Source organism: Tamandua tetradactyla, chromosome 4 (assembly GCF_023851605.1).
Source record: "Tamandua tetradactyla isolate mTamTet1 chromosome 4, mTamTet1.pri, whole genome shotgun sequence".
Classification (NCBI taxonomy): Eukaryota; Metazoa; Chordata; class Mammalia; order Pilosa; family Myrmecophagidae; genus Tamandua; species Tamandua tetradactyla.
Window position 1 is genome coordinate 67,680,395 of NC_135330.1, and position 27,777 is coordinate 67,708,171.

The 27,777-nt window shown below is 48.5% G+C and overlaps 1 protein-coding gene across 9 annotated transcripts in view; it reads right to left on the reverse strand.

The window, feature by feature from the left end:
- The window catches only part of LAMB3 (laminin subunit beta 3), a 70,629-nt gene that overhangs the window by 11,571 nt on the left and 31,281 nt on the right, over positions 1-27,777 (reverse strand). For all 9 annotated transcript variants that reach the window (XM_077157672.1, XM_077157677.1, XM_077157675.1 and 6 more), the window contains 13 exons: positions 26,682-26,729; positions 25,702-25,856; positions 15,234-15,348; positions 13,955-14,028; positions 10,568-10,759; positions 8,471-8,534; positions 7,888-8,081; positions 5,811-5,931; positions 4,881-5,069; positions 2,841-2,996; positions 2,204-2,400; positions 1,722-1,833; positions 911-1,289 (listed from right to left, as the gene is read on the reverse strand). In XM_077157672.1, the coding sequence (XP_077013787.1) occupies positions 911-1,289; positions 1,722-1,833; positions 2,204-2,400; positions 2,841-2,996; positions 4,881-5,069; positions 5,811-5,931; positions 7,888-8,081; positions 8,471-8,534; positions 10,568-10,759; positions 13,955-14,028; positions 15,234-15,348; positions 25,702-25,856; positions 26,682-26,709 (1,976 nt within the window). In that variant the 5' untranslated portion in view covers positions 26,710-26,729. The remainder of the gene's footprint in view (positions 1-910; positions 1,290-1,721; positions 1,834-2,203; positions 2,401-2,840; positions 2,997-4,880; positions 5,070-5,810; positions 5,932-7,887; positions 8,082-8,470; positions 8,535-10,567; positions 10,760-13,954; positions 14,029-15,233; positions 15,349-25,701; positions 25,857-26,681; positions 26,730-27,777) is intronic.

Consider the following 27,777-nt stretch of genomic DNA (forward strand, 5'->3'; position numbering starts at 1 on the left):
GAAGCTGCCATGACTACCCTCTATAGGCATTTCACCTCGACCCCTTGAGGGCCGAGACTGGGCTGTATTAATGTTTTTTCTTTTTTTGGCATGTGCTAGCTCTGGGAATTGAACTCAGGGCTCCCGCATGTCAGATGAGAATTTTACCACTGAGCTATCCTTACAGTGTCCTGTTTTAATTTTAATGGCCCCATCACCGAGTGCTTGGTTCATAATAGATGCTCAAAAATAAAGGGGGGGGGGGGCGGGGAGAAAGGAACAAATGAATGAATCCCAACATTTGCTCCAGCTCTTCCACCAGAGCCTCTTAGAAAGAAACTCTTTGTACACCCATGAGTAGCCATGCTTCGGTTATCATCCCCCTCGGGCTGCCTTTACCTGCCGCCACTCACACACCTGGACGGCTCCGTGCATGTCAGTCAGTGAGTGCTCAGGGAACGCAAACTAATTATAGAAGCTTCCAGAACCAACTCTCACTAAGCAGGCACTTCTGCTGGGGGGAGGGGTGTGGGTGGGAACGCTTTCATTCCAAAGGCAAACTGAAGCTATTTTTAGAGGCCCTGGCTCTCCGACGCCCTCCACCGGGGTGACTGAGGCTGGGCTGACTCCCTCTCACAGGCAGCACGAGGTGCCTGAACGGAAGAAAGCCAGGCCTTGGGCTCCCAGCCCACGGGCCCAGTCTCTGTTCTGTCCCGCAGTGGCCGTGTGGCTGTCACGCCACCTCTTTGTGCCTGTTCACTACTTGCAACACAGAGGTAACAGCACCCACCGTGCCAGCCTCACGGGACGGTCGTGATCATGAAAAGAGCGGACATGCACAAAAACACCTTGTAAACTGTAAAGGGCTGTGCAAACATCACGCAGGTCAGGCAGGTACCTCTCTGCAGGTTTGGCAGGGCAGGGGACTCACCTGAGGGAGAAGATGGCACTGGCCACCTGGGCCACCTGCTCCTCTGTGACCGAGGCACTGCTGAGAATCGCTTGGATCTGCTGAATCTTGCTCTTGGCATCCCGGATCCGGGAGGCCAGGCCGCGGTCCTCAGGACCCGGCCCCGTCCACAGGCTGGCCGAGGCGTTGCGGAGGCTGCCGAGGCGCAGGGCCTGCTCCCGGAGGTTTGCATCGTAGCCCTGGAAGCAGGGGTGGCAGGCCACGCACACCGGGTAGCGGTCGCAGTAGCCTCGCTGGCACTGGTCGCAGCGGGGCCCGGCCAGGCCGGGGCGACAGAGGCAGCGGCCCGAGGTCTTGTCACAGCCCGGGCCTTCGGTTCCCCGGAAGTCACAGTCACAGGCTAGGGTCGGGGAGAAGTAAGTCAGAGGCCGGCCAGGCTCAGGGCACAGCTCCGACCTCCTGGATGACTCCCAACGGCCCTCCTACGTGACTCAGGACAACAATCTACGATAACGATCACCGTAACGTCGATAATGAAAGCACCCACCTGCACAGCACCAGCTGTGCGCGGGCGCCATTCAAAGTCACACGCACCCACACCCACGCATTAGCTCACCTCACCTTCGCCACCTCTCTTTGCGTTAGCAACTCTGATGTGCCTATTTTTGTAGCTGAGGAAACTGAGGCACAGAGAGGTTAAGTGCAGTGTGCCTCCTTCACCTGTACCAATCGTGAAGTCCTCCCATATGACAACCCCACCCCCACCCCATGTGCTTGTCCTCTCACAGCAGGGAGCTTTAGTACCCCCCTGGACCCCAGGATGAGCGCTCACCTCGGCATCCAACGGCCACATCTCCGTATGTTTGATCCGGACACTGGTGCAGGGCTGCGGCACTGCACGTGAGCCCACCAAAGCCTTCCCGACAGGGGCACTGCCCTGTGAACTGGAGGCGGGGGAGGGGAAGGACTGTCAGGGGTGCTGCCCTCACAAACTCTGCCTTGCCTGGCATGGAGGTCTGTGCCCCCGATCCCTGGAATCAGTACCAGAATCCCAAGCTCACTCACTGTCTCCAAAACCGGGGCTCCCACTCAGAAACAAGCCCAGAGGGGCCCTGCGGGGGTGAGGGGGTGGCAGTATGGCATTGCAAGGGGCTGAGAGCCACAGATGAAGTCGACCTTTGGTGGCCTCCTAGGAGAAGCCTAGCCCTGACTCTGCAAAGTGCCAGGAGGGCAGCGTGGAGGCAAGAAAGGGAAGCTGATGGGCTAGACGCTTCCTGTGCTATAGGACCCCTGGGGCCACCCCCCCGGCCATACCTGGTTGCACTGGGGGCTGAGGGAGTTCTGGGGGTCACAGGCACACGGCTCGCAGCCCCGGCCGCTGGCCAGCTTCCAGTGGTAGGGAGAGCACTGGTCACACTGGGGGCCCACCACATTGGGAAGGCACAGGCAGCGCCCACTCTCCTCGTCACACGGCATGTCCCGCCGGGACCCCAGAATGTTACAGTCACAGCCTGAAGGAGGGAGAGCTGCTGACAGTGGACACCCCCAAAACACCTCACCCCTAGAGAATGGACCACCAGAGAGTGGGACCAGCCTGGGAAAAAACTGGACAGGGCTGTTCCCTCCAGAGAGCAGGCCTGACTCACAAGCCTTTCCCACCAGCTCTAGCCACCCGGCAGCTTGGCGGCTGGCCTTCCCTCAGCACCCCGTTTCCTCCCACCTTTCCAGCCTGTGCCTGTGCTGCCACCTGCTGGAAGCCAGCTGCAAGCACCTGACACTGGGCAGGAGGGTGGGTGAGAAGTCAGACCTGCAGGCAAATTTCCCACGCAGCCCCACTGTCTACACCAGAGTGGGATTTTTTTTCTGAGGAGAACACAGTAGGCAAGGCAAGTCATGGGTCTGGTGGCCCCCATGCATGCCATCCACACCAGGCGGGCCCACCCCTACTCACGGTGGCAGCCCTGTGGGTTGGAGTGGGTGAGTCCCGTGAAGCCCGGCTTGCACAGGTCACAGCGCTCTCCCTGCACCTGCTCCTTGCACACGCACTGCCCAGTCACCGGGTCACAGGGAGCCCCTGGCACTGCCCCATCAGGATCACACTCACAGGCTGAGAGAGAAAAGTATCCACCACAGTAGATGGAAAAAGAAAAGCAAAGGGTAAGAAGCAAATTCTAAGACAGATTGCCCACGTTCAAAATCCCTGTCCCACCATTTAGGCTGTTTACCTATGTCATGTTATTTAACCCTGTGCCTCTGTTTTCTCACCTGTAAAATGGGGATAATAACAACACAACTCTCAGAAACTCCTTATAAGGAATAAATGTATGTAAAAATATAGAACAGTAGTTGACACACGTTAAGTACTACAGAAATATTTTTGCTGTAACCATTGAACAACTACAATGTGTCTCTTACATGTTGCCTAATTTTAGCCTCGTGATAACCCTGAAAGCTGGGGGTTAATATCCCCATTGTACAGATGAGGAAATTGAGGCTCAGGCATGTTAAAAGAACTAAGATCACATGACAAGTAAATGGTGGAAATAGGGGTCAAACTCAAGTGTGTCTTACTCTTTTCCTAGACAAATAATATAAACAGGAAATGGCTCTGTCTCTCTCCACCCCTACTCTCAGACTTCTTTTACGTTTTTTAAAACATGAGATTCACTCTTTATCCAGAAAGCCTTCACCAATTAAACCTAGCTGAAACAGACTGCCTTGGTCTGGCTGGCTCTCTCCACTAGGAATTCACTGGTATATGGATTAACATGCGGGCATTTATTTTAAGCCACTCCCGGGTATTCCAATCCATTCCATTCATCCATTCATTCAGCAAACATTCCTTGAGCAACAGTTATTTGCCAGCCATTGCACTAGGAACTGAGACTATAAGACATAAATTCCTGGCAGCAAGGAGTTTTCAATGTTGGGAAAGAGAGAAGAATAAATAACAAGTCACATTACAGCATGATAACAGCAATGACTTATACGTGGAAATATAAACTTGACGGGTAGGTAGAAATTTGTCAGGTAAAGTAAGGGGAAGAGGCGGGGATGGAGACCTGCCAGACAGAGGAAATTGTATGTGCAAAATCACAGCAGCGTAAAACAGTTTAAGACATTTCCAGGGAAGAGTGAGCTGCGAGTTGCGCATGGGTGCTCAATGGAGGAGCTTCAGGGACGAGGCTGCAGCCTCGTGAAGGGCCTGTGCACCATGTGTGGGCTGTGGATTTTATCTCTATATGGGGAGCCCACAAAGATTTTTGAGCATAATCAGACGCATCTCCTGCAGGGTGAAGACAGGTAGGAGGGGGAGAAAACAGCTGGCAGACGGATCAGAGAGGGCGCCCCAAATGCTGCTCCCCTTCCCCAACTCCCTCGTGTTCCTGCACCCCCAGGTTATAGTCCCAAGGGGCCCTCATTAGGAAGCTCCACCCACCATCTGCTTTGTCCCTCCTTAGTGGGGAGATCAAAAGTGGCATGTCCCCTTCTCCTTGAAGAAAATAAAGGAGCTTGCCCCAAATCCCTGAGGAGTACAGAGTTCCCCTCCCCACTATCTCTCTTCCCAAATCCTCACCTGCAAACTACCTGGCACATGGAGGCACTCAGCAAATGTTATTTTCCGCCCTCCCTTCCGTTGCTCCTTCTTCATGTATCTATGGTTTACATTACCAAATAGTCTACAGGTCCCTTGACAGCAGGGACTTTATTTTCTATTTACTTTTTTCTCTCCTATGGCCAAAATAAGGGCTATATGACAATTTGTTGATTGATCCTGATAAAGTGATGGTCCAGAGAGGTTAAGTGACTTGCTTAGAAGTGCACAGCCAAGACAAGTGCACCCAAGTCCTGACCCACAACCAAATCTTCATGCTCCCTGGGCCTTTGTGTCCCCAGGGAGGCAGGCAAAGCTACCTTATATTCTGATGACCAGAAAAAGATGGGGAGTAATGAACAGATAACACCCTGAGTCCCTGGAATTCCTACTCACGGATACACGTCTCCTGAATGGAAGCACCCGGGCGCCGGTTCCGGAAATAGTGCAGCTGACACCGCTCACAGTTCCTGCCCTCAGTGTGGTCCCGGCAGTTGTCACACACACCTCCATGTGCCCCCTGGCTGGCGGCAAACACAGCTGGGTCGAAGTGACACGTCTCTGAGTGCCCGTTGCAGTCACACCCTGGAAAAGGAGAGCCGCAGGCCTGGCATTCAGCCAGCACCATTGCCATCTACAAAGCACTTTCAGGACAGCTTATTGGCATCTCTAACCACTCAGCAAGCTGCTCAGGACAAGGAAGTGGGGAAAACTGGGGCCCAGGGAGGTTTATGTAATTTACTTTGGGTTACATGACCAGTAAGAAGGCAGAACAGAGTGAGAACGCAGCCTTTCCAGCTGCTGGTGTGGTTTCTAACCCGAGAACACTGGCCCTGTTGGGCCAGAAAGACCCTTTGAATGGCCCAGCCCCAGCCCCCTCCAACACCCGCCGTGGGTCTCCTGCTAGCCACTGCCTTTCTCTGAGCTGGGAACTCATTTTCCTCATTTGTGCAGACAAGGACCAAGGAGGAAAATTAACAAGTGGGCACCAAATACACCCTAAATAGGGGAAGGCAGCTGGAGGGGATAGAAGAAGGAGGACTGGGGCAGGCTGCAAAAGCTGTATGGAGTCAGAAGCATGGACCAAGTGAGGTCCCCTCCAGACCTTGCAGAAGAGAAAGGGGAGGGGGGTCAACAGAGGAATGTAACCCACTCTCTTCAACCAGGCAGAACAGGGAGGTTTAAATGTGAGCAGGCAATTAGATTTAGATTTAAAGGATATAAAATAGATTCTCCCTGGGTCCTAGGTGAGGTCCTTGCATCCCAGGGGCATTGGCACCTGACCCAGGTCACTACAGGGGAGGGGAGATGACCCCAGACTCATACTTTGGCACTCTTGGGGGTCCTGATCATCTGCAGGTCTCCAGGGCAGGTCGTTGTAGAAGGGGGCACAGCGCTCACAGTTGGGGCCGGCGGTGTTGTGCTGGCAGGCGCAGACGTCATGGACCTTGGAGGGGGTTGACAGTCATCAGTAGTAATCAACAATAGAGGGTCCCAGGAATGGACCTGCCCTATCCCCTCTGATCTATCCTCTCTGACCCCTCCCCAGCTCAGACTTCAGCTCTACCAGGATGCTTTCCTTCAATGCTCCGACCGACGCTCAGGTCCTGTGACACACAGTGCAGCATGCCTGTCTTTTTGTGTGTGTGTGTGGTTTTCTTGGTCTGCTTCGTCCAAGCATAAGCAGATGTGCATGTGTGTACATGAATGTGTGTGTGTGTGCACGCGCGTGTGTACCTACCTGCACTGCTCCTCTGGCTAATTCTTTAAACCTCGTTCCTTGCACTCAGACACCCCTGTGCTGCCCCGTCCAGAGTGGCACCTACAAGGTGCTCAGACACTCTTGTTAATAAACTGTGATTCTAGAAGCTTGCTGGGCCCTCTGGTGATTTCTATTCCAGCAATCTATGACTGCAATTGTTTGGATAATGGGACTGTTATAATGAATTGTCATTCGACTCATTACGGTATAAAAATAGAATAGCTATTGGGTGCTAATTGCCTTCCAAATTAAGCCCAACACCCTCAGCCTGGCATTCAAGGACCTATATCACGTTTGGTTTCATTCTCACCTACCACTCCCTCCTAACAGCACAGCCAAGTGGAACTTCCAGCTGTTTCCCACAGAACCCTACCTTTCTTACCTTTTGACCTTTGCTGATACTTTTCCTTCTGCCTGGAATTCCCTTATCTCCATATTCACGAGCAAAACCCTGCCTGTTAATCTCCATCTAGGATGGCACCTACTGCATAAAGCCTCTCCTGGTCCCTCTAATTCCTCAGATCTCAACCCAGGCTGCACCTCAGAAACACCTGGGGAGCTTTTTAAAAAAAACCAAGGCCCCAATACCACACCAAACCAATTCCAACCAAATCTGAGTGGGTGAGATCTAGGCAGCAGTATTTTTTCCAAGTGCTGGTTCTTTGTGCAGCCAAAGCTGAGAACCACCAGGGCTGGGGGGGCTCTGACCTTCCCATGAGTCCCACAGCACGTCGTCCTGCTCCCCTGTGCCACCCTGCTCAGCCTTGTGTTCTAACAATTGTCGTAGAGGCCCTGAGAGCCGCACTCACGCTAGACTCCCATAGCCTGGGGCAGGAGCTAATCCAGAAGCAGACAGAATAAAACCTATAGGATGCTCATTTTACCTGCACTTCCCCCTGGGCCATCTTCCAGGATTTCCTCTTGTTTCTCTATTGATAGGGCAAATGTTATGTCTGTAGTATGGTGGTAAAGGAACTGACGCCCCCGAAAAATGAAAATGATTAGTCCTCTGCTTCTTTGCCCAAGATCCTTTCTTCTTTACCAGGTGGTCCAAGTTTGGCGTCACAGCATAATTCCCTGGGGAGCTTGCTGACCTGGAGTTTCCCAGTCCCCCACCCTGATGAACTGGAGGTGGGATAGCCGTGACAGCTGCACTACACTTGTGTGCCCTGCCCTGTTTCTCACCACTAGATACAGAATCTTTAGAGTCCCTAAACAAATGGCCCTAAATCCTGACAGTATGTTAGAATCACATAGAGTTCTAAAAAAATAAAATAATAGAGTATCCAAGGGTGGAAGTCTGGGCCTTGTTTGTTCATTTTCCAACTCCTCAGGAAATTATAGCGTGCAGCCAGGTTCAAGAACTATTGCCTTAACTTCCCCACAAGCCCTATGTACTAACACACATACTTATATGTAACGGAAAAGAAAAACCATCCCAAATCATGAAGTAGATCTAGAGATGTATTATAAATTCTGATTCTTAAAGTGATGATTATTTAGATTAATTTAAAAAAAAAAACAACTAAATACCCAATCTTAGGTTTAGTGCCCCCCTGCATCACGGGAGCTCCGAAGAGGTACTTAGTCTGCCCTGTCCATGCTCTCCTCCCCTCTAGCTTCCCCACCCTGAGTTGTCACCTGCACAGTGGTGGAGGGGCCAGCAGGGGCTCCAGGCTTGGGGGTGCAGCGGTCTGCGTGGCCGTGGCAGAAGCAGCTCCCCTGCAGCTGCAGCTGGGACACGGCATAGTAGGCGCTGGTGGGGGGGTAGCCGCTCTGGGGCACAGGGGCCAGCCTGGTGAAGTTGACTCTCAAGTTTGTGAACTCCCCCAACTCTGAGAGGGAGAAAACAGCAAGGAGGGATGGATTGAGGGAAGGGAAAAGAAAGGATGTGAGGGGCAAATAGGGTCCTAAGGTAGGAAAAGAATCCCCATCTCACACCTCTTGCTATCTGGCTTCATGAGTTTTAGCAGACACTGCCCTCCCCAGCTCTCAGCCTCCCCACAGCACCTGACAATCTCAGGAGGAAGGTTCTCCCAGTCAGGGTTTGTTTTTCTTTTCATCCCTGGGGCTAGTCAATGCCCCTGTGAGGTTGGCTGGGCAAGCATTAAATCCCCAACAATGTTAACAAAAACACAGAGACCAGGAAATTCCCATGACAAACCCTGTTTCATTCCCCCCCACCGCCCTCCGCCCCACAGGCTGCAGGAATAGCCACACCGACCTTGAATCTTTTGACTTTCACTTGCTGGAATTCCAGATGCTAAATCCATGAGGTTAAGATGGACCTACAGAGAAAGGGGAAAGGGCAGAACCCAAGAAGAGGAGAGCAGTGTGCCCTGACTCAAAAGAAGCCCTCCCTCCCACCCAGCCTTCCTCAGCCTCCTCTGAGATCTTTCCTCCAGGAACCTCGGAGAGACCATGGACATGTCAACTCCCCTGAGGGAGCAAGGTGACCACTGGACCCTAAAAGAGTCTGTGTGTGTGTGTGTGTGTGTACAACCTCCCCTCTCCAACTGAAAATGCAGGTGTCCTAAGGATTCCCGTTTCCTAGGGTCAGAAGGTATGTTAAGACACATAACCTGCCCATGAGACTTGGGGGGATACTAATTTCCCAGTGACCCAGGACAACCAAGAAAGTCCTGAGCCCATGGATGAGATGACTACAACTCTCTGGACAACCCCAATGCTTTTTCTTTTTATTAAAAAAAAAAAAAACGACTCAGATGTGACCTCATCCTAGGAAGAGTTTTCATATCAATCCTCCACAAATCAGGAAAAGTCCTTTACAGGCATGTGTTCTGATCTGGGGTCCGGAAGATGTGGGTAACAGAGATTTGGATAAGGGTATAATCAAGGAGGAGCTGCTAAAACCAAAGGAAAGAGATGAATTGCCTGCAGGAAAGGCACCTGTCTGAGCATTCAGTCCAGGTGAGAGACTCCCGGAGGGTTCACTGAGAGCTTTCACCAGAAACAGGAAAAGAGAAAATATAGCCTTGGAGGAGGAGGGGGGAGAAAGCAGTCCTTGAAAGAAATAAAAGAATTAGAGCCAAATTGGGAGGATTAGGGGAACGGGGTGGGTTAAATTATAGACATGTTCTTAACCTTAATCTTCATTCTTGTGGATATGAACCATTGTAAATAGGACTCTTGAAGATGCTATTTTTAGTTAGGTATGGCCAAGCTGAATGAGGATGGCCTTAACCTGGACTACTAGAGGTTTTATAAAGAAGCTGGGGCGTCACAGGAGCTACAAGGAGAAGACATCGCCATGTGATGGGAGATAGAAACACAAGCCAAGGAGCCCCAAGGACTGACAGCAGCCCCAGAACATAACTGTGCCCTGAGCAAGAGCATTTCTCAACTCTTTAATCTGGACTTCTGGCTTCTGAATACGTGAGCCAAGAAATGCTTGTGGTTTAAGCCAAACCAGTTTATAGTGTCTGTGATAGCAGTTCCAGCAAACCAAGATTTAGAAACATTCAGAAATGTTTCTAGAGGCAGATTCTCATTTCCAGCTGAAGGTTCAAGTTCAGGTGACCTTGAACTCTGGATTCTACCTGAATTTCTTCCCAAGGATCTGGACAGAGCAAAACAGCCCGTTAAGAAGGGCGGATTAAACCTGAAAACTCCAGGCTTGCATGAAACCATTACCAAGGTGAAATCAGGGAATAAATTAAATTTGTGTAATTTAACCATTTCCTCTCACGCTGGAGGAAAGTCAATGGTGCCCTTTGAAATACAGGGATTTGCCAATGAGCCACAGGGGAAGAGACTATGAAAGAGAGGAGGGGTGGGGTATGCAGTGGACTCAAGTTGTTTCTAAAATACTCTGCAAAAAAGATTCCAAGAAATGATCATGATGATGAATATGCAACTATGTGATGATATCGTGAATTACTGATTATATATGTAGAACAGAATGATCAAAATAGGAATGTTTGTGCTTGTTAGGTGTTTTTTGGTATTTAAAAAAATAAAATTTAAAATAAAAACAAAAAACAAAAAAAGCCTGCAGCGCAGCAAAGAGATGAGCAGCCAAGGTCTTGAGGGTGGCTAGAGGAGTTGTCTTGGAGAGTTCAGGAAGACGGCAAGGGGAGCTGATGGAGGGTGGTCTCGCCTCTCAGGCGGACTCGTGAGCTGGAGAGTGAGTCAAGGGGTACCACCCGCCTGTCGGAGGGCAGCAATGTCTCCAGGTCAGACTTGCGAGGATTGGGGGAAAGCGCTGCAGGTGTCTGCCTCTCGGCACCGTGAACACTGGGGCATCAGGGACCTCTGCCCGCGCCTACTTTTCCAGCATTGCCAGGCCCCGTCTACCTACCTTCCCCCCATTTAGGCGTCCATTAGGCCTCTGGGGGAGGGGCTGGCATCGAACGTCCTGCCAGCTCTGAGGCTGGCCCTGGTGGACCCGGGGGAAGGTGGAGGTGCAGTCGGCAGCCAGGTACTGGTACACACGCCAGCTCTTGCCATAGTCCGAGGAGCGCTCAATCAGCATCCCGGCGGGCAGGGGCTCCTGCAGGAGGGGAGGAGTTGGTCCTGTGCTCCATGGGGCCACAGTCATGGAAACAGTCTCCGAAAACAGAGTGCTGGTGACCAGAAGACCCACAATGAGGGAGGGACAAAGGGGGCAGAGAGGGAACCAACGGGTACAGCAGCATCCAGGCCCAGTGCAGCCTGGCCAAGCACAGGCCACTAGAGGCTCTCCCCAGGGCATGTGTGGAGAGTCACAGGAATGAGATCTGTAGTGCAGAGGCCTGGGCCCTAACCGGCCTGCCCATACAGGCTTCCAGATCAGAAAATTCTGTCCCGTGCACTTCCCACAGCAAACCTTTTTTATCCCTACCAGTTCTTGGTGCTGTTTCTCCATTCTCCTGGCCATGGGCATCCTGAGCCTAGATGAGTCCATCAGGCGGGAACTAATGTCCAACCTCCAGCCCCTTCCTCCAAACACCTCTCCCCACTTCACTGGACAGGTAACCAGGACAGATCTCTGCCCGGCATGAGACCCTTCCACCCAACCGCATTGGCCTACAGATAAAACGTGAGCTTCTTGGCATGACATAGTGCCTCCCTATACTCTCTCCCTCAGTGGTGCATCCATTTCCCAAGGTTTTAAATGCGTCTTTATGCCAACAGCTTCCAGCTTGGACCACTTCTTTGAAGTGCCAGTTGATAAACCCAACCTCCAAAACAGATTCTCAATCAGGTCTCAGGTGCCACCAGCCTGTCCTGGACACTGCCACCTCTCCCCTGGGCACCCAGCCTCCCACCTGTTTCCCCTCCTTCACCCTTACCTCAGTCACACCCACCATCATACAGAGATAGCTTTATTTTTAAAACATAATATGAGTGAGTCACTCCCCTGCTAAAAATCCACTGCTTCCTACTATTCTTGAATAAAACCCCATCTGCTGACCCTGGCTGCAGCGGCCTGTGCTACCTGGGTGCTACCTGGGCCCACCTGCCTCATCGCGTCATCTCACGTATGGGGCCCCTCCACCTCCATGGGCACTGACCTTCAGGCCTGTCACCCCAAGCTCGTGCCCTCCTCACGAGGCTTTGCCCATGTCATTTCTTCTACTTGGACAGCTCTTCCCCTGATGGTACTTCATCTTCTGTTCTCGGTGTAAATGTCACCTCCTCATTGAGATCTATAGACACCCACCTAAGATGAACCCTTCTGCTCACACCCTGCTCGCCGTACCCCATCGTTTTCTATTACAGCATCTTGTTTGTTTCCTTCATAAATGTTACCATGATTTCCAATTATTTATCTGTTAGTTCTTGACTTTTATCCTTCTCTCGCTAGTCCAGGGTTCCTTAACCTCAGCATTATTAATATTTTGAGCTGGATAACTGTTATGTATGGGGGGGGAGGGGCGGGTTCTGTGCAGTGTAGAATGGTGAGCACCATCCCCAGTCTCTAACGACTAGATATCAGGGCACCCACCTAGGGGTGACAACCAAAAGGGTCTCCAGATACTGCCAAATGTCCTCTGGGGGTGGGGGCAAAATCACCCCCTCCTGAGAGTTACCACGTTAGATGGGAGTGACCCCTGTCTTGTTCACATTTGTATCACCAGCGTCTAGCACAGTCCCTGTCGGGCACACAGTAGGTGCTTAGTACACATTTGTACTAAATGAATGAGTAAATCCGCTCCCCCTCTCCTATTTATATCCTTAAACTCATCTCTTCCCAGCCGGCAGCTCTCCACCTCCCAACCCCCACCACACACACATTTTTCCCTCCAGATTCTGCATACATTCCCCTGCTGCCACTCCAATTACATACCATCCTGCCTCTTGCCTCAAGGCCTTGGCACTTGCTCTTCTCTTTGGCTGGAATGAGCTTTGCCCTTCACCTGGCTGTTCGGGTTGATGAGGCTTCGTCTTCCCTGACACCCCAGGACCGACCAAGTTAGATGCCTCCAGCTCTGTGCTCCCCGACACCTCTTACTTACATTCAGAGCCCTCATCACACCCTCTTGCTACTGTTTCTCAGTCTGTTTTACTGCAAGCAGCTTGAAGATCATGACTTGGCTTCATTCATCTTTCTATCCCCAATGTCTGTCACCAAGCCTAACATATAACCAGTGTGCGCACGTGTGTAGCATGAATGGACAAATAAATGAATGGGAGAATGATGGTAAAGCAATAGGACTCTTTAACAGTATGCATCCAACAAATTGCCATTCAAAGGTGTCACCTTCAGAGACTGGGCATTTATTCAAACAACATTGGCATTTCTCAAAATACTTTTGACTTTTCCTTGGGGCAAGGCACTTAGAACCAGCTTCCTCAGTCAGGTTAAAAAAAAAATAGGCCCTAGTACTCTTTTTTTTTTTTGGCATGGACAATCACCGGGAATCGAACCCGGGTCTCTGGCCCTATTACTTTTTATTGACAGCTGATTTTAACTCCTGAAAAATATACTGCCTTTCCTGGTCATCTAATCTTATTAACTAAACTTGATACTTAAATATTTGACTATTTCTGTAGAAAGAATAAAATAAAATCTTCTCCAAGAAAAAAAAAAAAGATGATTTGCTACAAATGAGTGAAAATGTTCACTACAAAAGTAGTATCTCAGAAGGTTGTTCTAAATGAGGAATCCAAAAATACCTTGAGAAGTAGTAGCACTGAATGAGCAAATTGCCCACCAAGAGGGCTGCTCTGAAGACACATCTTTCACGTGCTTAGGAGAGTTCTCGGATTTCGGTTAGACTCAACTTCATTATGATAGTTACGCTAGCAATCCCCAAGGGCCATTCCAGCTCTAAAGCTCTTGGAGTCTTTCATCAGAACTCCTTTGGGCGATTGACTATGGAAAGCCATTAAAACAAAGTATATGAAAGAATACACAAATATGTATGAAACGGCCAGGACTGGTAAAATTGGTACTTGGCAGAGCTGAATTAATTAGATGGGGCAAGGGCAGGGGATTGCAGAGAGGCAGAGGAGGTACAACCCCACATAACCAAGATGGGGGGCCTACAAGTCCCACTGCTCTCCCAAGATGGGGACTCCGCTGTCACAATAGTATAGGCTCAGGGAGAGTGTCACACCAACCTGGGGAAGGGGGCACCCACCCAGCATATGCCAACAATCCCAGACTGGAGAGACAAGGACACTGTGCTCCTCCTAGGTTCCAAGCCAACATGGGCCCAGGATCCCCTAATCCACCTGCTGCCCTACCCAGGAAGCACACCTTGAAATCCATCATGATGTCCTGAAGCTGGAATCGCCCATCCAGGTCCAGCTGCAGAGAGACAGGGCTCACATCTGGAAGGACAAAAAGTAGTAACTTTAGGCAAGAGACCTTACACTTTCCCAGCCCTGAAAGAAGGCCTTAGGTGCTCCTAGCCCTAGAATGTCAGAAACTCTCTAACCTTGACTGTCTGATTTTCCTCTTGGAGAGGAGTGTAGCACCAGTCTGTTTCTGTAGTTGTCTATTCAAGACTATATATTTGTGGCTGTACCAGTTTGATATTATGTACCCTAGAAAAGCCATGTTTTAATCTTGATCCAATCTTGTGGGAAAAACTATTTCTTTTAATCCCGATTCAATACTGTAGAGTGGACTGTTTGATTAGATTATCTCCATGGAGATGTGGCATGCCTGATTGTGGGTATGACCTTTTGATTAGATGGAGATGTGACTCCACCCATTCCAGATAGGTCTTGATTAGTTTACTGGAACCCTTTAATAGAAGCCTCAGAGTCGACAGAAAGAGCAGATGTAGATGCTTGGAGAAGAGTTGCTTCAAGGAAGAGACACAGACTTTTGGAGATGCTTGGAGCCCAGCAGACGTCACCATGAGATGTGAAGCAAGCCAGAACCTGGAGAGAGCCAAGAGAAGCCAAGAGATGAGAGCCAGCCCAGGAGAAGCAAAGTGAGGAACCCCCACAGGAACAGAGGCTGGAAGCACAAAGACCAGGAGCAAGGGACCAGCAGGTGCCAGCCACGTGACTACCCAGCTGACAGAGGTGTTCCTGACCCATCAGCATTTCTTGAGGAAAGGTAACTTCTTATTGGTGTCTTAGCTTGAGCAATTTTATAGGCTTAGAACTGTAAACTTGTAATTTATTAAATTCTCCTTTTCAAAAGCCATTCCAGTTCCGGTATATAGGATTCTGGCAGCTTGCAAACCAAAACAGTGGCCAAATTTCATTCCCACCATCACTTTGATGCCCTAATACCTCAAAGAATTTCAACTTGTCTCTTTAGCACTGCCCTGTTCCCAAAGCTCAGTTCATTCAATAAGCCCATTATGATTAAGTGGCATGAACTAAGAGTATTCTCCTCTTCTCACTCCCCTTCCTCAACCTTTCATAAACCCTTCCACCAATGGACCCCAAATATAGAGGCAGAAAATTTCTCCTTGTCAACTCATACCCTACAACCACAAGTAATGTCTAGGAAGCCCAAAGGATGCCCAGGCACCCTCCCTCCACAGATTGGGCCCCTCTAGGTGGCAGACCCTCACCATTCTGTGATTGCCACCAGCGCATGGGGCCTGAGACAGAAGCCACATTCTCCACTCGATGACTGTTGTAATTGTGAGGCAGCCTGGAGTCGCACTTGCAGCATTTCATCTGCCTCTGTGGGAGGGGGAGACAGTAGAAACTCAGAGGTGGGGTCCTGATAGAATTCTCCCTCATATGTTCCCTCAGTGGAAAACCTACCCTTAGGGATCCATTGATTTCAATAACATACTTGGAAGGATTAACATCTTAAAACAGAGCTTCTAGTCACCTTATAGTTTAATTCCTTATGTTCCTCCTAACTTCTAATTAAGTAAATAGATGTAGTACTTAGAGGAGTGGCATGAGGCAGTGGAAAAAATAATTTTCGTGCATGATATTGCTCTGAGAACAAACTCGTGTAGAGTACTATGGGCAAAATTAAAAAAAAAAAGAAAGGAAGAAACTCACAATATTTAGCAACTCCCATGTGTTAGGCATGAGCTAGGACAGTTTTTTATCTTAATGCCTGAAGACTGGAGAATACTGGGTTTTGAGGACCAAGGAGAGGGGACACCAAAAATGGACAAAGGGAGTGAATAAAGGTAATTTGGGGTTCTAGTCCTGGCTCTGTTACCCCACTCTCTAAGCTCAGTTTTCTCCTCTATAAATTTAGCATGGGCTAGACAAAAGCTGTTCTTTCATTCAACAAACATGTATTGAGCATGCACCATGTGCTAGCCATGACTCTGGGCACCCTGCCCTCAGAGAGTCAACATTCCAGTTACATTTAGGTGACCTCTAAAGCCTCTATCTACTTCAGAGCCTGGAGTCTCCAACCAAGGAGGGCTCTGTAGGTAGGAGGGCCCAAGGCCAGGAAGACACAGGGCAGAAGTTCACAGTCACGGAGTCAAGGGCAGAGGCCTTTCCCATGAAGATCTGGGTCAGAGTGGGCAACCAGCGTTACTAGGGAGGTCCCCAAGAAACCACACCTTCCTTTGTCTATGCCCATCACCTACAGTGACAAGAGACGGAACCAAGCCCCAGTGGGTCCATGGCAAGGCAGAATTCACCAAGAAAAGAACATGACCAGAAGGGCCATGTATATCCTGTTCTTTTGTTTGCAGCAGGTCTGTGTATACACACTAACAGAGACGTTGTCCCAGCAACGCCCATATAGTACACACAAAATCTATGCTTCACGTGAGTAGCCATGGTCCCAAACTATGCACCCAGCTTGAAGAACATTATTCATAACACTCCATACACCCTGCGAGTAGAAGCCAGGCTTGGGCAAAAGCCTCACTAGTCCTGGGCAGGCGCACCTATACCTACCACATGCTGCATGTCTCTGCTTTTCCCGAAGCTTCCACTTCCCACAACCATGGCATCTTTGGTGACCTCTAAGGTCATCCTAGCTCCTAAACCTCTGCCCTGCCCAAGCCAATAGGCTAACTAAGCTGACAGCATAGAACCGGTGGTGTCTGCTGACTCGAACTGAAAAATCAGACAACTTAATCCCCAAGAGACGTACTTAATATGCCCTGCCTGTATCCTGAATTATAGAAACTCCTTACCCCACCCCTATCTTACTTCTCCACAGCTTGGGGCAGTGGAGAACACAGAAGGGGAACCAGGAGTCCTGGCTCTCTGGGCCTTTTCTTCCCACCCCACTTTCCATCTCCGTCTCCAATCTGCAAAATAAGAAAAGTGTCACCCTTCTGGGTACTTGGCGATGTCCTTGTCATGTCCAAAAATGCATTATTTAACACTAATTCTTTGTGTGTTTAATCCTCAAAGAGTCACTGGTACGGAGGCCCTATAAAAAATAGCACCATCTCCCTTCTTCTGCTACAGTTTCTCCTTAGTACACATCTCTTCTTGACAAATTACGTTTTCACTATTTATTTATTTGTTTACTCTCTGCCTTCCTCTGCTAAAGTGTACACTTCATCAGGGCAGAAACTTGCTTTTGTTCACTACCATATTCCCAGTTCATAGAACAGTACGCAGCACATAAGTAGCCCATAATAAACACCTGATGAATAATACATGAATAGTAAATGCTCAAAAAATGTTCATTATTTTCATTAACATAATTGCTAGGCACTCCCCACATTCAGAGAGTTTACCAGAAGGGGTGGGGGTATTATAAGGACACAAAATATCAATATTAGATGATCGAGCACCTACCGTGCTCCAGGATGTATTAGGGAGTTTCCGTACAATAACTTACTTAATTCTCACAACAGTCCTATTCCCATTTTACAGATGAGAAGGCTGAGGCTCAAAAAGGCTATATGAAAAGAAAAGAAAAAAAAAGGCTACATGATTTTCCTTTGGTCTGATAGCTGGTCAAAAGGGACCCCTTACCACCTCCCTCTGGTCTCTTTCCCTCTTATGCTCTCATTTCCACTAGGAAATGAGCTGACCTGAGGGCACATGGTAAAGGGGACAGACTCTGATGTCCCCAACAGACCCCTATAAATACTCGGTTTGAACCTCAGCTGATCCTGGGGAAACCCAAGGCAGAGAGAAAACTCTGGGAAGATAGCTGGCTTCTCAAGCTAACCCAGCCCAGTTGCCACAGAGCCTGGAGATACCTGAGTTGCTGGAATACCTAAGCACTGAAAATAAACCTTTTGGGGCAAGAGAGGGCACTTGCTGAAGTCTGACTCCCTTCCAAAGCCCTATTTCGGTCCCTGGCAATCAGCATGCCCTCCTACCCACTCTGCCCAGCTCCCAGGGCCAAATTTTTCCACTCCCCCTCCCCCACCTGCCCTCAGCACTTGTCCTAAGGAAAGACAAGGGCCAGCTGCCTTCCAGCCTCCTGTCACCAGAGCTCCCTCCCCAGGGCTGCTGGGAGCCGATCCCAGCCTGTTTCCTGGCCAAGCCAGTGCCAGAAACAAGGTTCTTTCTTTCCCTGGGCCATGGGGCACCAGAGCTAGAATGGCTCAATCTGAGACTCTGGAAATACCCTTGATGCTTCCAAAAGATGGAGTATTATGTAACTATTAAAAAATACTGTTTAGAGAGCATTTTTCATTGTAGGGGGAAATGCTTATATTATAGTGTTTAAGGCAATAAGTTGGAAATAAATTTATATATGCATGATGATCTCAAACACATTTCTTTAAAGAAATAAAAAGTGCTTTGGAAGGAAATACACCAATATAGGAGGTTGAACCGCATGAAATTGCTAAATATTTGATCATTTCGGCCTTACATCTCTCTGATAATAGGATTAAAGGTGACTTTTTTCTTTATTTTTTAATATTTTCAAAATTGTTTTATCTTAACTATATATTAAAATTTATAATCAGGAAAATATACATTATTAGGAATCAAAATAAAAGCATCCAAGGTGTTCAGCCTGGGTCCATTGTCCTGTTCTCTCCCTCTGTCTTCACTGTCTGGCGATTCCCACACCCTCTCCACCTTCCCTCTATATGTGCAGGCCCTGATGTGGGATGAGAGGCGCCTCATGAGCTTAAAAAACTATGAGCTGCTTATCATAGTAACATAGCTAAGGAAGGATTAATCTCAAGCCTTGGAGACAGGCTAGGCCAAGAGGCTTGGGACAGGCATTTTAAGTACCTCTGCTTGTCAACTAGCTAGTAGAATGGAGGCCTGAAAATAGACTGGCTTATGGCAGAAGCCCACATGAAGACAAACTGCAAATTTCTTCTTTCCCTTGGGCCGCTGCTTCCTTTTCTATTTTATTCTCCTCCACCTATATGCGAGTGTGTGTGATTCTCAATGGGAGCCTCTTCCCTCACATGTTATGTGCCTCCGTCTCTGCCTGAAATGGAAGCTGTCAGCTGAAGCTGCCTTCCACACCAGGGTCATTTGGCCAGAGTTCTCCTGGCTGCCCCACCTCAGAGACACAGCATTATTATTGATTCAGCCTGTCACGCCTCCAGCCAGTTTGGCTCCTGCTTGCTCTCCAGTTGGAAAGGCTGGGCCTCATCCTGGAACTTGCTAGAAGCTCAGTAATCTGGCCAGGAGACAACACCATCGTCCTACCCCATACCAGGCAAGACAGCTGAGAAGGGCAAAGGAGAGAGCAAAAGCCAGCAAGGGCCTGAATCACAGTGAAGAGGGGTGGAGAAGGAAGGCAAATGCAAATCAAAGCCCTGAGCCTCTGCAGGCAGAGAGCTAATTTTAGGGGAAAATAGGAACACAGGCCCAGCTCCCTCCCCTGAACAAACCAGGGGGTAAAGTTACCACTCTCCTGTGTCCATCTAAGGCGCTACAATCAGGCAGGTTACCAGGGACCAGGGAAAGAATAAAGGAAGCTAGGACCAAAAGAAATCTAGCTGCCTGCAAGAAAAGACATTTTTCTCTATTTCAGCTTGATGCTTCCAAAAGATGGAGTATTATGTAACTATTAAAAAATGCTGTTTAGAGAGCATTTTTCATTGTAGGGGGAAATGCTTATATTATACTGTTTAAGACAATAAGTTGGAAATAAATTTATATATGCATGATGATCTCAAACACATTTCTTTAAAGAAATAAAAAGTGCTTTGGAAGGAAATACACCAATATAGGTAAAATTGTTGGTAAAATACAGCAGTGGGTGAGATGATTAAGTTCCTTCTTGCTCTAACATGCTAGTGGAATTCTCTCCAATGTCAGCTTATCAACCCCAAGTTGAAGGCACACACAGCAAGTATGCAAAGGAAACGAGAAAACTAAGACATTGGCCAGATGCTATACTAGAGAAATATTCTTCCCAGCGATGAGGGGAGGGGCAGGGGACCCACAAGGCCTTTGGTCAGCAAGAGCTCCATTAGACTCCACTGGGGATCCACAAGCCTTGGCATTTCTGCCAATGCGTAGTTCCATAAAGGCCAAAAGTCAGAGCCTGCTGCCTGTGCTTGGTAAGAAGAGAGCCCCAGAGTTCTGATACTTTCAGCTTTATCTTCTTCCTTGCCCTGAAGTGAAAATTTGGCCAAAGTCTTAACTCAAGACTGTCTTTATCTCCATCCAACCTGTGTTCCAAAATGTCACTTTCTGCAGGTGATTGCAGAGATGATGTGTACCACACACACAGAAATCATACTGTACCAGGCTCTCTTCTGACCACTGTACGTACTTCATCTTATTCCGTCCTTCCAAAATCTCTGAAGTCAATGCATTACACTCTACAAATGGTCAGTATCCTCATTTTATAGATTAGAAAATTAGACCTTAGAGAAGTTAAGAAATGTGCCAAAGGCCATAAAGCTAGGAAGGGATGAAGCAGGAATTCCTGTCCCAGTGTATTTGACTAAAAAACTCACTACGCCACACTGATTTAAGGGACACAGCGGTCACTTGGCAGCCAGCAGAAATTGTTGAGACCAGAGGTGATTGTTGGGACACTCCCTCCCTTCTTCTCTAGGCAAAGCAACTCTAACCCCAGCCCAGAACTCTCCAGAAACAGAGATGTCACCCTAGACCTGAGAGTTGATTTGTGCGTCTGGGTTCTTTTCAGAATGCTGGGCAGAGAATTAAGGGACATATGTAAGACACTACTCAGAGGTTTCCAGGGCCCAAACCCTAGGAGCAGCATGATGAAAAGCTGGGGCCCACAAAGTTGTGAGTTTTTCCAGTTTGTCTCTGGGGCCACCCCATCACACTTTTCCCCTCTCTTCTCTCCTTTTAACCCACAAGGCACACTCCCCACCCAACCCATAACAATCAGGATCCAAGAATTTCACATTCTACCAACTCCACCAGCCCAAGTTTTGCTTTCCTCTGATAGCAATCCTTGCCTCCCAGTGTCCCCTTTCATTTTCTTCTATCCGATAAAAACATATTCATCCTGGGTCTTACTTTCTTGGTGTCATTTGCAAAAGTCAAAGCTAATTTTTTGAAAAACAAATCTTTGCAGAGATGGTTGAAAATTGATAGATATGGTGTCCTTCCCAGGGGAATTTGCATTTTAAACAAAGAACTCTACATTACTTCCTCCAAAAGAGTGAAACTCCAATGGTGGGAGCTTGGGAAGTTTTAGACCTGTGTGGAGCTTCTTGGAAACAGGAAAGAAGATGTTTTGGTCAGAAACAGGCTAAAATTCTTCTATAGGTAGAGGACAGAGTCTATATATAGGAACACATCCTCTGCCTACATGTAAGCCTTCTCGAAGGTCAAGAAAACAGACAATTGTTCAACAAAGAAATGTTGAGGTTGTTTGGGGTTGTGTACATGAGTGGGGGTAAGGGAAACTTCAACTGTCTCCTGCTTCTCAGCTTATTTCTAAAGGATAAAATTGACAGCTGTTTGGTATACACAGTTAATTTACCTGAGGAACACACTATGGCTATTATTAAGGCAAATGCATAATTAAGGTCCCCCCCAAAAGGGAAGGAATGGGGATGAATGAAGCTTTTAGGAAAGCAGACACAACAGTGGAGGAGACTTTGTTAAAAGCAGAAATTAGGACTGGAAAGCTTCCAGGCAAAACCACCAGCTCGTGAGAAGTGCGCCTCAACCCTGAGATGACAGCAGAGCATGGCCCTGCCCTGCCAGTATTCCCGAGAGACACTGTGGCAGGCCCTCGGGGTCACAGGCACATCTCTGCTGTCTCTTGAGAAGCAGGCTGAGACACCAGAGCTGGAGCAAAAGCCGAAGTTTGACTAACTCAATCCTTCATTTCGTAGATGGAAAAATGGAGGACTTGAGAGGTCCCAGGGCCTATGCAAGGTCATATACCTAAAGTAAGTGTTAGAACCAGGACCAGAACCAATGTCTTAACTGCACCACTCTAGTGCGATTTTGCTAAACCATGACTGCCTCTGCATTCTCCACCAGTCTACAGCAAATCAGCTCAGCCACAGTTACCTTGAGAGGCAGAGAGCAGGATGGCCCAAGGACAGGTTCAAGTCAATATGGTATGCAAGTATGTGTCTTGATCAGTGAAAAAATGGTCAGGAGCATGATTCACAGGTAGGAGCAGCCTCTGCCTGCCCGTACAACTTCCAGGATGCAGTCTGAGAGTCTGGGGTGGGGACAGGAGTTGGGGAGAGTGGAACATATCGCATCTGCCATGTTCCTTGCTGGGGGGTCACTTTACATATTCTCTTGCTCAATCTTCCCACAACCCACTAATAGCAGGTACTATTACTACCACTTTTCAGATGAGGAACTGAGGTTCAGGGAGAGCATGGAAAGAGAACCAAGGGTAGGTGATATCATCGACATTTTCATCCATGCCTTGAGCTTTAGGGAACAATGGTGTAGTGAATCTCCCAGAATTTACCCATGAACTGAAAGAAAGAACAAGGGAACAGGGTGGGACTCCACCCACCGGCCCTTTTGGAAAAAGAACTGCCTGGGCTCAAGGCCAGACAGTTAAAGGGTAGCTACAGCAGACTGACCCTGAAAGGCAAAGTGGACATTGCTATAAGGCAACTCTGGCCAAGTCCTACATCCATTGCAAGGGTTGCAACATGAATTCAAAACCCACAGAACCAAGCCCTTGAGGCCAACAGGATTTAGTCACTGAGACAGAAATAGGCATAGGAGGTAACATGCAAGTAGTCTAAGATTGGTCCACGAAAAAGAGGGAGACATGCTTGGAAGTAAAGAGATAGAAGAGACAATTTTGGAACTGGAAGACGTCCCCATGCTCCTGAAATACCCATCCTTCTGATCCCTTCTCTGTTAGCAGGATGGAGTGGGGGTAGAGCAATGCAGCAATGTCCAAGAGTCATAAATCCCCAATGCACCTGCATGCATGCCATCAGCAGACAGGCAGAGGGTGTTGGGTAATTTTGGACTGGGCTCCCTGCTACACAGAAATAGAACTAGGACAGAGGCACTGACCTGAAGTCTTGACTTATGTATGAGTGTATACAGGAGTGAGGGGAAGAGGGTAAGGAGGCAGATACTAGAAACATAGCTCTGTGGCATGCCACCCTCATTTCCAGCTGTGGCTACCCCATACCATCCCTGCTTCTAACTACCTAGAAAACTCATCACCTAGATGGCTTTGTTCAGAGTTCAGAGTCCCAGAACATGTCCAAACTGTTCAACGTCAGACTCATATGGATAACAATAGTGACTTCAGGATTCTGCGAAAAAGTACTTAGATAATTCATATAAAACCCTTACTTTGATGCCTGGTACACATAATATGTGCTTAATAAATTACAGTTGTCACTTACATCATTTATTAATAAATTAAATTAAAAATAACTGAAATTGGAACACAACAGAATTAAAATCTGATTTCCTAATTTTTATCCTACAGCCACCAACTGGATCCAGTGAGGGTTCAGGGATATCACTATAGAGACTAGAAGGGGGTCTTGTGCTTTTCATGTATATCTTAATTGCTGGCATTTAAGAGTAGGCTTTTAAGGGGAGGGAAAAGATTAGGCATTTAAGGGGAGGGAAAGAGAAATGAAATAAGATGGAAAGGTGGAAGGCAAGAGGAGAGAAGCTGGTTCTCAGCAGTTTGCTCAGTCCCACAGATTGTAGGAGCAGGGGAGGATCCTACAGACCACCTCATCTAAGCCCCCCTTACAGAAGGGGAAACCAAAACTCAAAAAGGAACAATACCTTGCCCAAGATCACACTGCCAGTTATCGGCAGACCCAGGGCTGAATTCGTCATTCACAATGCCCCCAAGAGTCTACATGGGTTAATTTACCCCTTTATAGTAAAAAAGAGAGAGAGAGAGGGATGATGTAATGCTTCTCAGGCTTTCACAGAAGGAAAATAGCTGAGATAAACCCATCCCGGGGTTACAAAAGTCCAGACGTGTCTTTTGCAAGGGCCCTGTTTTGCTCTCAGGGGGCTTCTTAAGAGCAGCGAAGACAGTTAGCTTCCTGAGGCAACTAAGAGAGGGAGAGGGCAGGGCTGGGTGAAGCCAACAGCCCCAGACCTAGAGGGGGAAAAGCTGTCCCCACTGGGCTGGGGTCCAGTATAGGCCAGCACAGGGAAAATCTGTCCATGCTGCTCCTCCGAGCAGGCAGGCCAGCCTGAGAGATGGAATCAGCAGATGTCTCCCCCAAATTTTCAGACATGAGGTCAGCGGCACAAGATTTTTGAAAGGTGGAGAGGGAGCAGCTAAAATCATTCTATTGCCTGGGAAGCTCAATATCTCCAGGTACCCTGATAATCCAGGCCCATAGGGAGTTCTAGCCTGAGCCTGGTCATCTTACCCAACCCTGTCAAACGACCTTCCTACATCCAAGTGGGTGAGACGAGAAGCCACAGTCATCTCTGCTCGGCACCTCCAAAACCACCACTGGGTAGTATCTGTGATTAAAAGTAGCCTAGAGCACATTGGGGATTGGCAAGGAAGAAAGGCCCAGAGGTGGTATCAGATACTGCCCTCCATGGTTCTGAGGACAACGGCAGTTTGGAAAGATACCCCAAGTCCTCTTCATGGCAGTTAGTGTTTCTCACTCACTTTCTCTCTCCCTCCTTTTCTCCAATGTTGCAGAGACTCCTAGAAAAACAATCCCTTGCCCATTCCCCTGTGGAAGCCCATGCTTTGAGGACAGAAAAAATGGCCAAATGAGACAGGCTACTGAGAGATAAGAAAACACTGAGTGATTTCAACCTTGATAAGTATAAAGAAAAAAGAATAATAATGATAATAATAATAATAAAAATCTTGTTGAGAGGAAAAAAAAGAAAGGAAAATCAAAGTCCTGTGAAAAAGGTATAGAGACATTATGGATGAAAAAGCCCAGCAGCTCTCGAAAAGAAAAAAAAAAAAAACAGTTGCCTAAATAGGCAACTTAGTTCATACAGCTCAACTAAGCCTTCAAATTTCTGAACTTGTTCAGCTCATTTTCCAATTCATCAGCTGAGTTTCTGAACCTCTTTGCTGACCTCAAGTCACATCCTCATTTATCTCACTGATCTATTTCCTTTAGCAATAGCTTGAAAATTTCCCAGCTTGTCTGAGCTGGATGAATCATGAGGACTAACAAGGCTGACAGAGTTAGATTGGCTCGTCATACACAACAGTTACAAAGCACAGAAGGTGAACTCCATCCTGCAGCCATCTATTCTCCTGCTAGTTCTGCTCCCCATCATACTCTACCACTGGCCAAAAAGATGATGGCAATGGAGTGACCACGGCTCAACTCAGTTCACTTCCAGGGCAAGAAAACAACCCAATGCACACATCCCACCAGCCTGGTCTTTGGTCACCAGATGGCACACTGGGTTCTACATACCTAGAGGATGATGATATGTCTGACTGCCTAAACTCAAGATTTGAAAAATCATCCTGCCTATGCCTAAGGGCTGAGAAAAGACGCCAGCTTTAATCAGCAGAAAAGGGAAAAGAGCTATTCAGATCTTTCCCCTTGCCCAAATGAAATGTAAATTCCTTAGAGGCAAGAATCTTGCCTTATATTTTTCTTGTACCTCCCACAGGGCATAGAAACACACCAAGTTCAGGGAAACAAATGGCAGGTTCATTCGCCCCACCCCACCCTATCTTCCTCCAGCCCTGGAGGCGGTGGAGGTAAAGCCTACCTCACCATACTGGGTACAGTAGTTCTCAGGCCTGGTCAGTCCACAGGTGGATGAAGCTCGGAGAAATCGGGTCCTGCCAACTAGCAGGTCCCCCGCAGGTGGATAGCAGGCCCCACGGGAGCAGGCTTGCTGTGCACGCAGGAGTCTGGGCAAGGCTGTAATCACAAGGAGATACTGGTGTCCAACACAGGAGAGGAACCTACCCAGCCACCCAGTGTCCCTCAGAGGAACTGACATCAGCAAAACTATATCCTCTCCCTCACTCATGCTCCCGCTTGCTGGTGGTGGTCAGCAATGATTGCAGCCCTGGTACCTTTAAAGAAAAATGCAGATTTCATACTCTGTAACCCTCAACTATTCTTGAAAAGGCGAGGAGAAGAAACACAGACAGCCAAAAACCATGGAGGACCCTGAAATGTGACATCCATATGGGGCTTCTAGAATCAAGTGGGGGACATGCACTCAGCCACCAGGACACCCAGTGCCCAGCTCTGTTCACAGGCAGCGTGGTTTCTGTCGGTAGCCCGGTGTGGGGGTGGGTGGGGGCTGATTGCTGAGCCATCTGTAGAGCACTTGGAGATGTCTGTATACATCTCCTTTATCTGCCCACACTTAGTGAGTGCCCAGCTACGATTCACTGGAAAACCCAGACCTCGAGCCATAATATGGCTGGAAGAAGCTTGAGATGAGAGGATGGGAAATTAACTGTTCAGAGCACTCAGGAAACCACAAACTGCTCTCAGGTAAGAATAAAAAGATACTTGGGAGGCTTTTGACAGAGGCGGACAACATCTCTTCCCCAAAAGGTCCAAAGGAGTGGGAAATCTCACAGTTGTCCCCTAAAGATGAGTTCCCCAAATCCGGTGATGTTCACTCACACTTTATTAAACATCTTTAATGTTTAATACTTCCACCCCACCCCATGGCTACAACCTCCTTGTTCTATCACAGAGCTTAGAAGGATGGGAAGGGATACTTACTAAAAAGTAGGAGAAGGAGGGGCCGCATCTTCAGCTAATGGGCCACACCTGGAAGACAGCAAAGCAGCCTGAGTAAAACAATGCAAACCCACCCCCACCACCTCTACTATCAGGCCACAGTAGCCCCTTTTCTTTCATTTCAGGACACCTGTTTCTTCCAAAGTCTTTACTTAAGGTCTTGACCTGGAACACCTCTGATGAGCATACAGGTGCATTTGTAACCGAAAGCTTGGAAAATTCCAGGGCCCTCCAGCTGGAGCTCTGTCCCAGCTGGCATGTGGCTCACATGGTGCCATGAAAAAAGACCTGTTCCCCAAACCTCAGACTTCAGCTTCCTCCTCTGGAATGGAAGGGCAGGAGGATCAACTCTGCCCTGTCCCACACGGTCATAAGGACAACAAGGGGAACAGAAAAGGCTTACGCAGGAGAGAAGCTGTAAGAGGTCTCAGTTCTTGTTGCTGCCCCAAGAAAAGGGATTAGCCTTTCTCAGGACCAGACCAGGAGTCCTAACTGGCCAGCCTGCAAGCCCAAGTGTGGATGAGGGAAAAGGTCTGGAGACAAGCCCTCTTCTTCCACTGGCATGGTCCCCAACAGCACCCAAAGCCATCCCAAGGGTGAGCCTAGGGCAGCCACAACTCTGAGATAAGCAGTAGCTGGGATGCAATGGGGAGAGAGGCAAGCCTGGCAGATTTTAAAAAAGTGAATGAGGAGTTCATCTGAAAGGAAAGGAACTCAGAATGTCAAGGCACCATGGGAGGTGTATGGCTGGGAAGCAACCAAGCAGGGATTCTGAAAGAGTCTGGGGATGGAGCCTGGAATAAGGTGGGGACCCTCCCGAAGCAGACCTGCCCTGCCAAGGGGTGCGGTACCACCACTGCCTTGGATTGGATGCTCATGCTCCAATGACAGCCACTAACTCCTCTGACTGGCTCGGAGGGATGTGGGATTGTGGAAGCAGGGGGAGAAGGGAAACAGGGGTCACCCCTGGCATCTTTAAATCATACATCCTAATGCTTTGAAATCAGTATTTCCAACCCCTGCCCAGGAGATTTGGGATCCAGGAAGGAGATCTGCGGCCTGCGGACATACAGCTAAT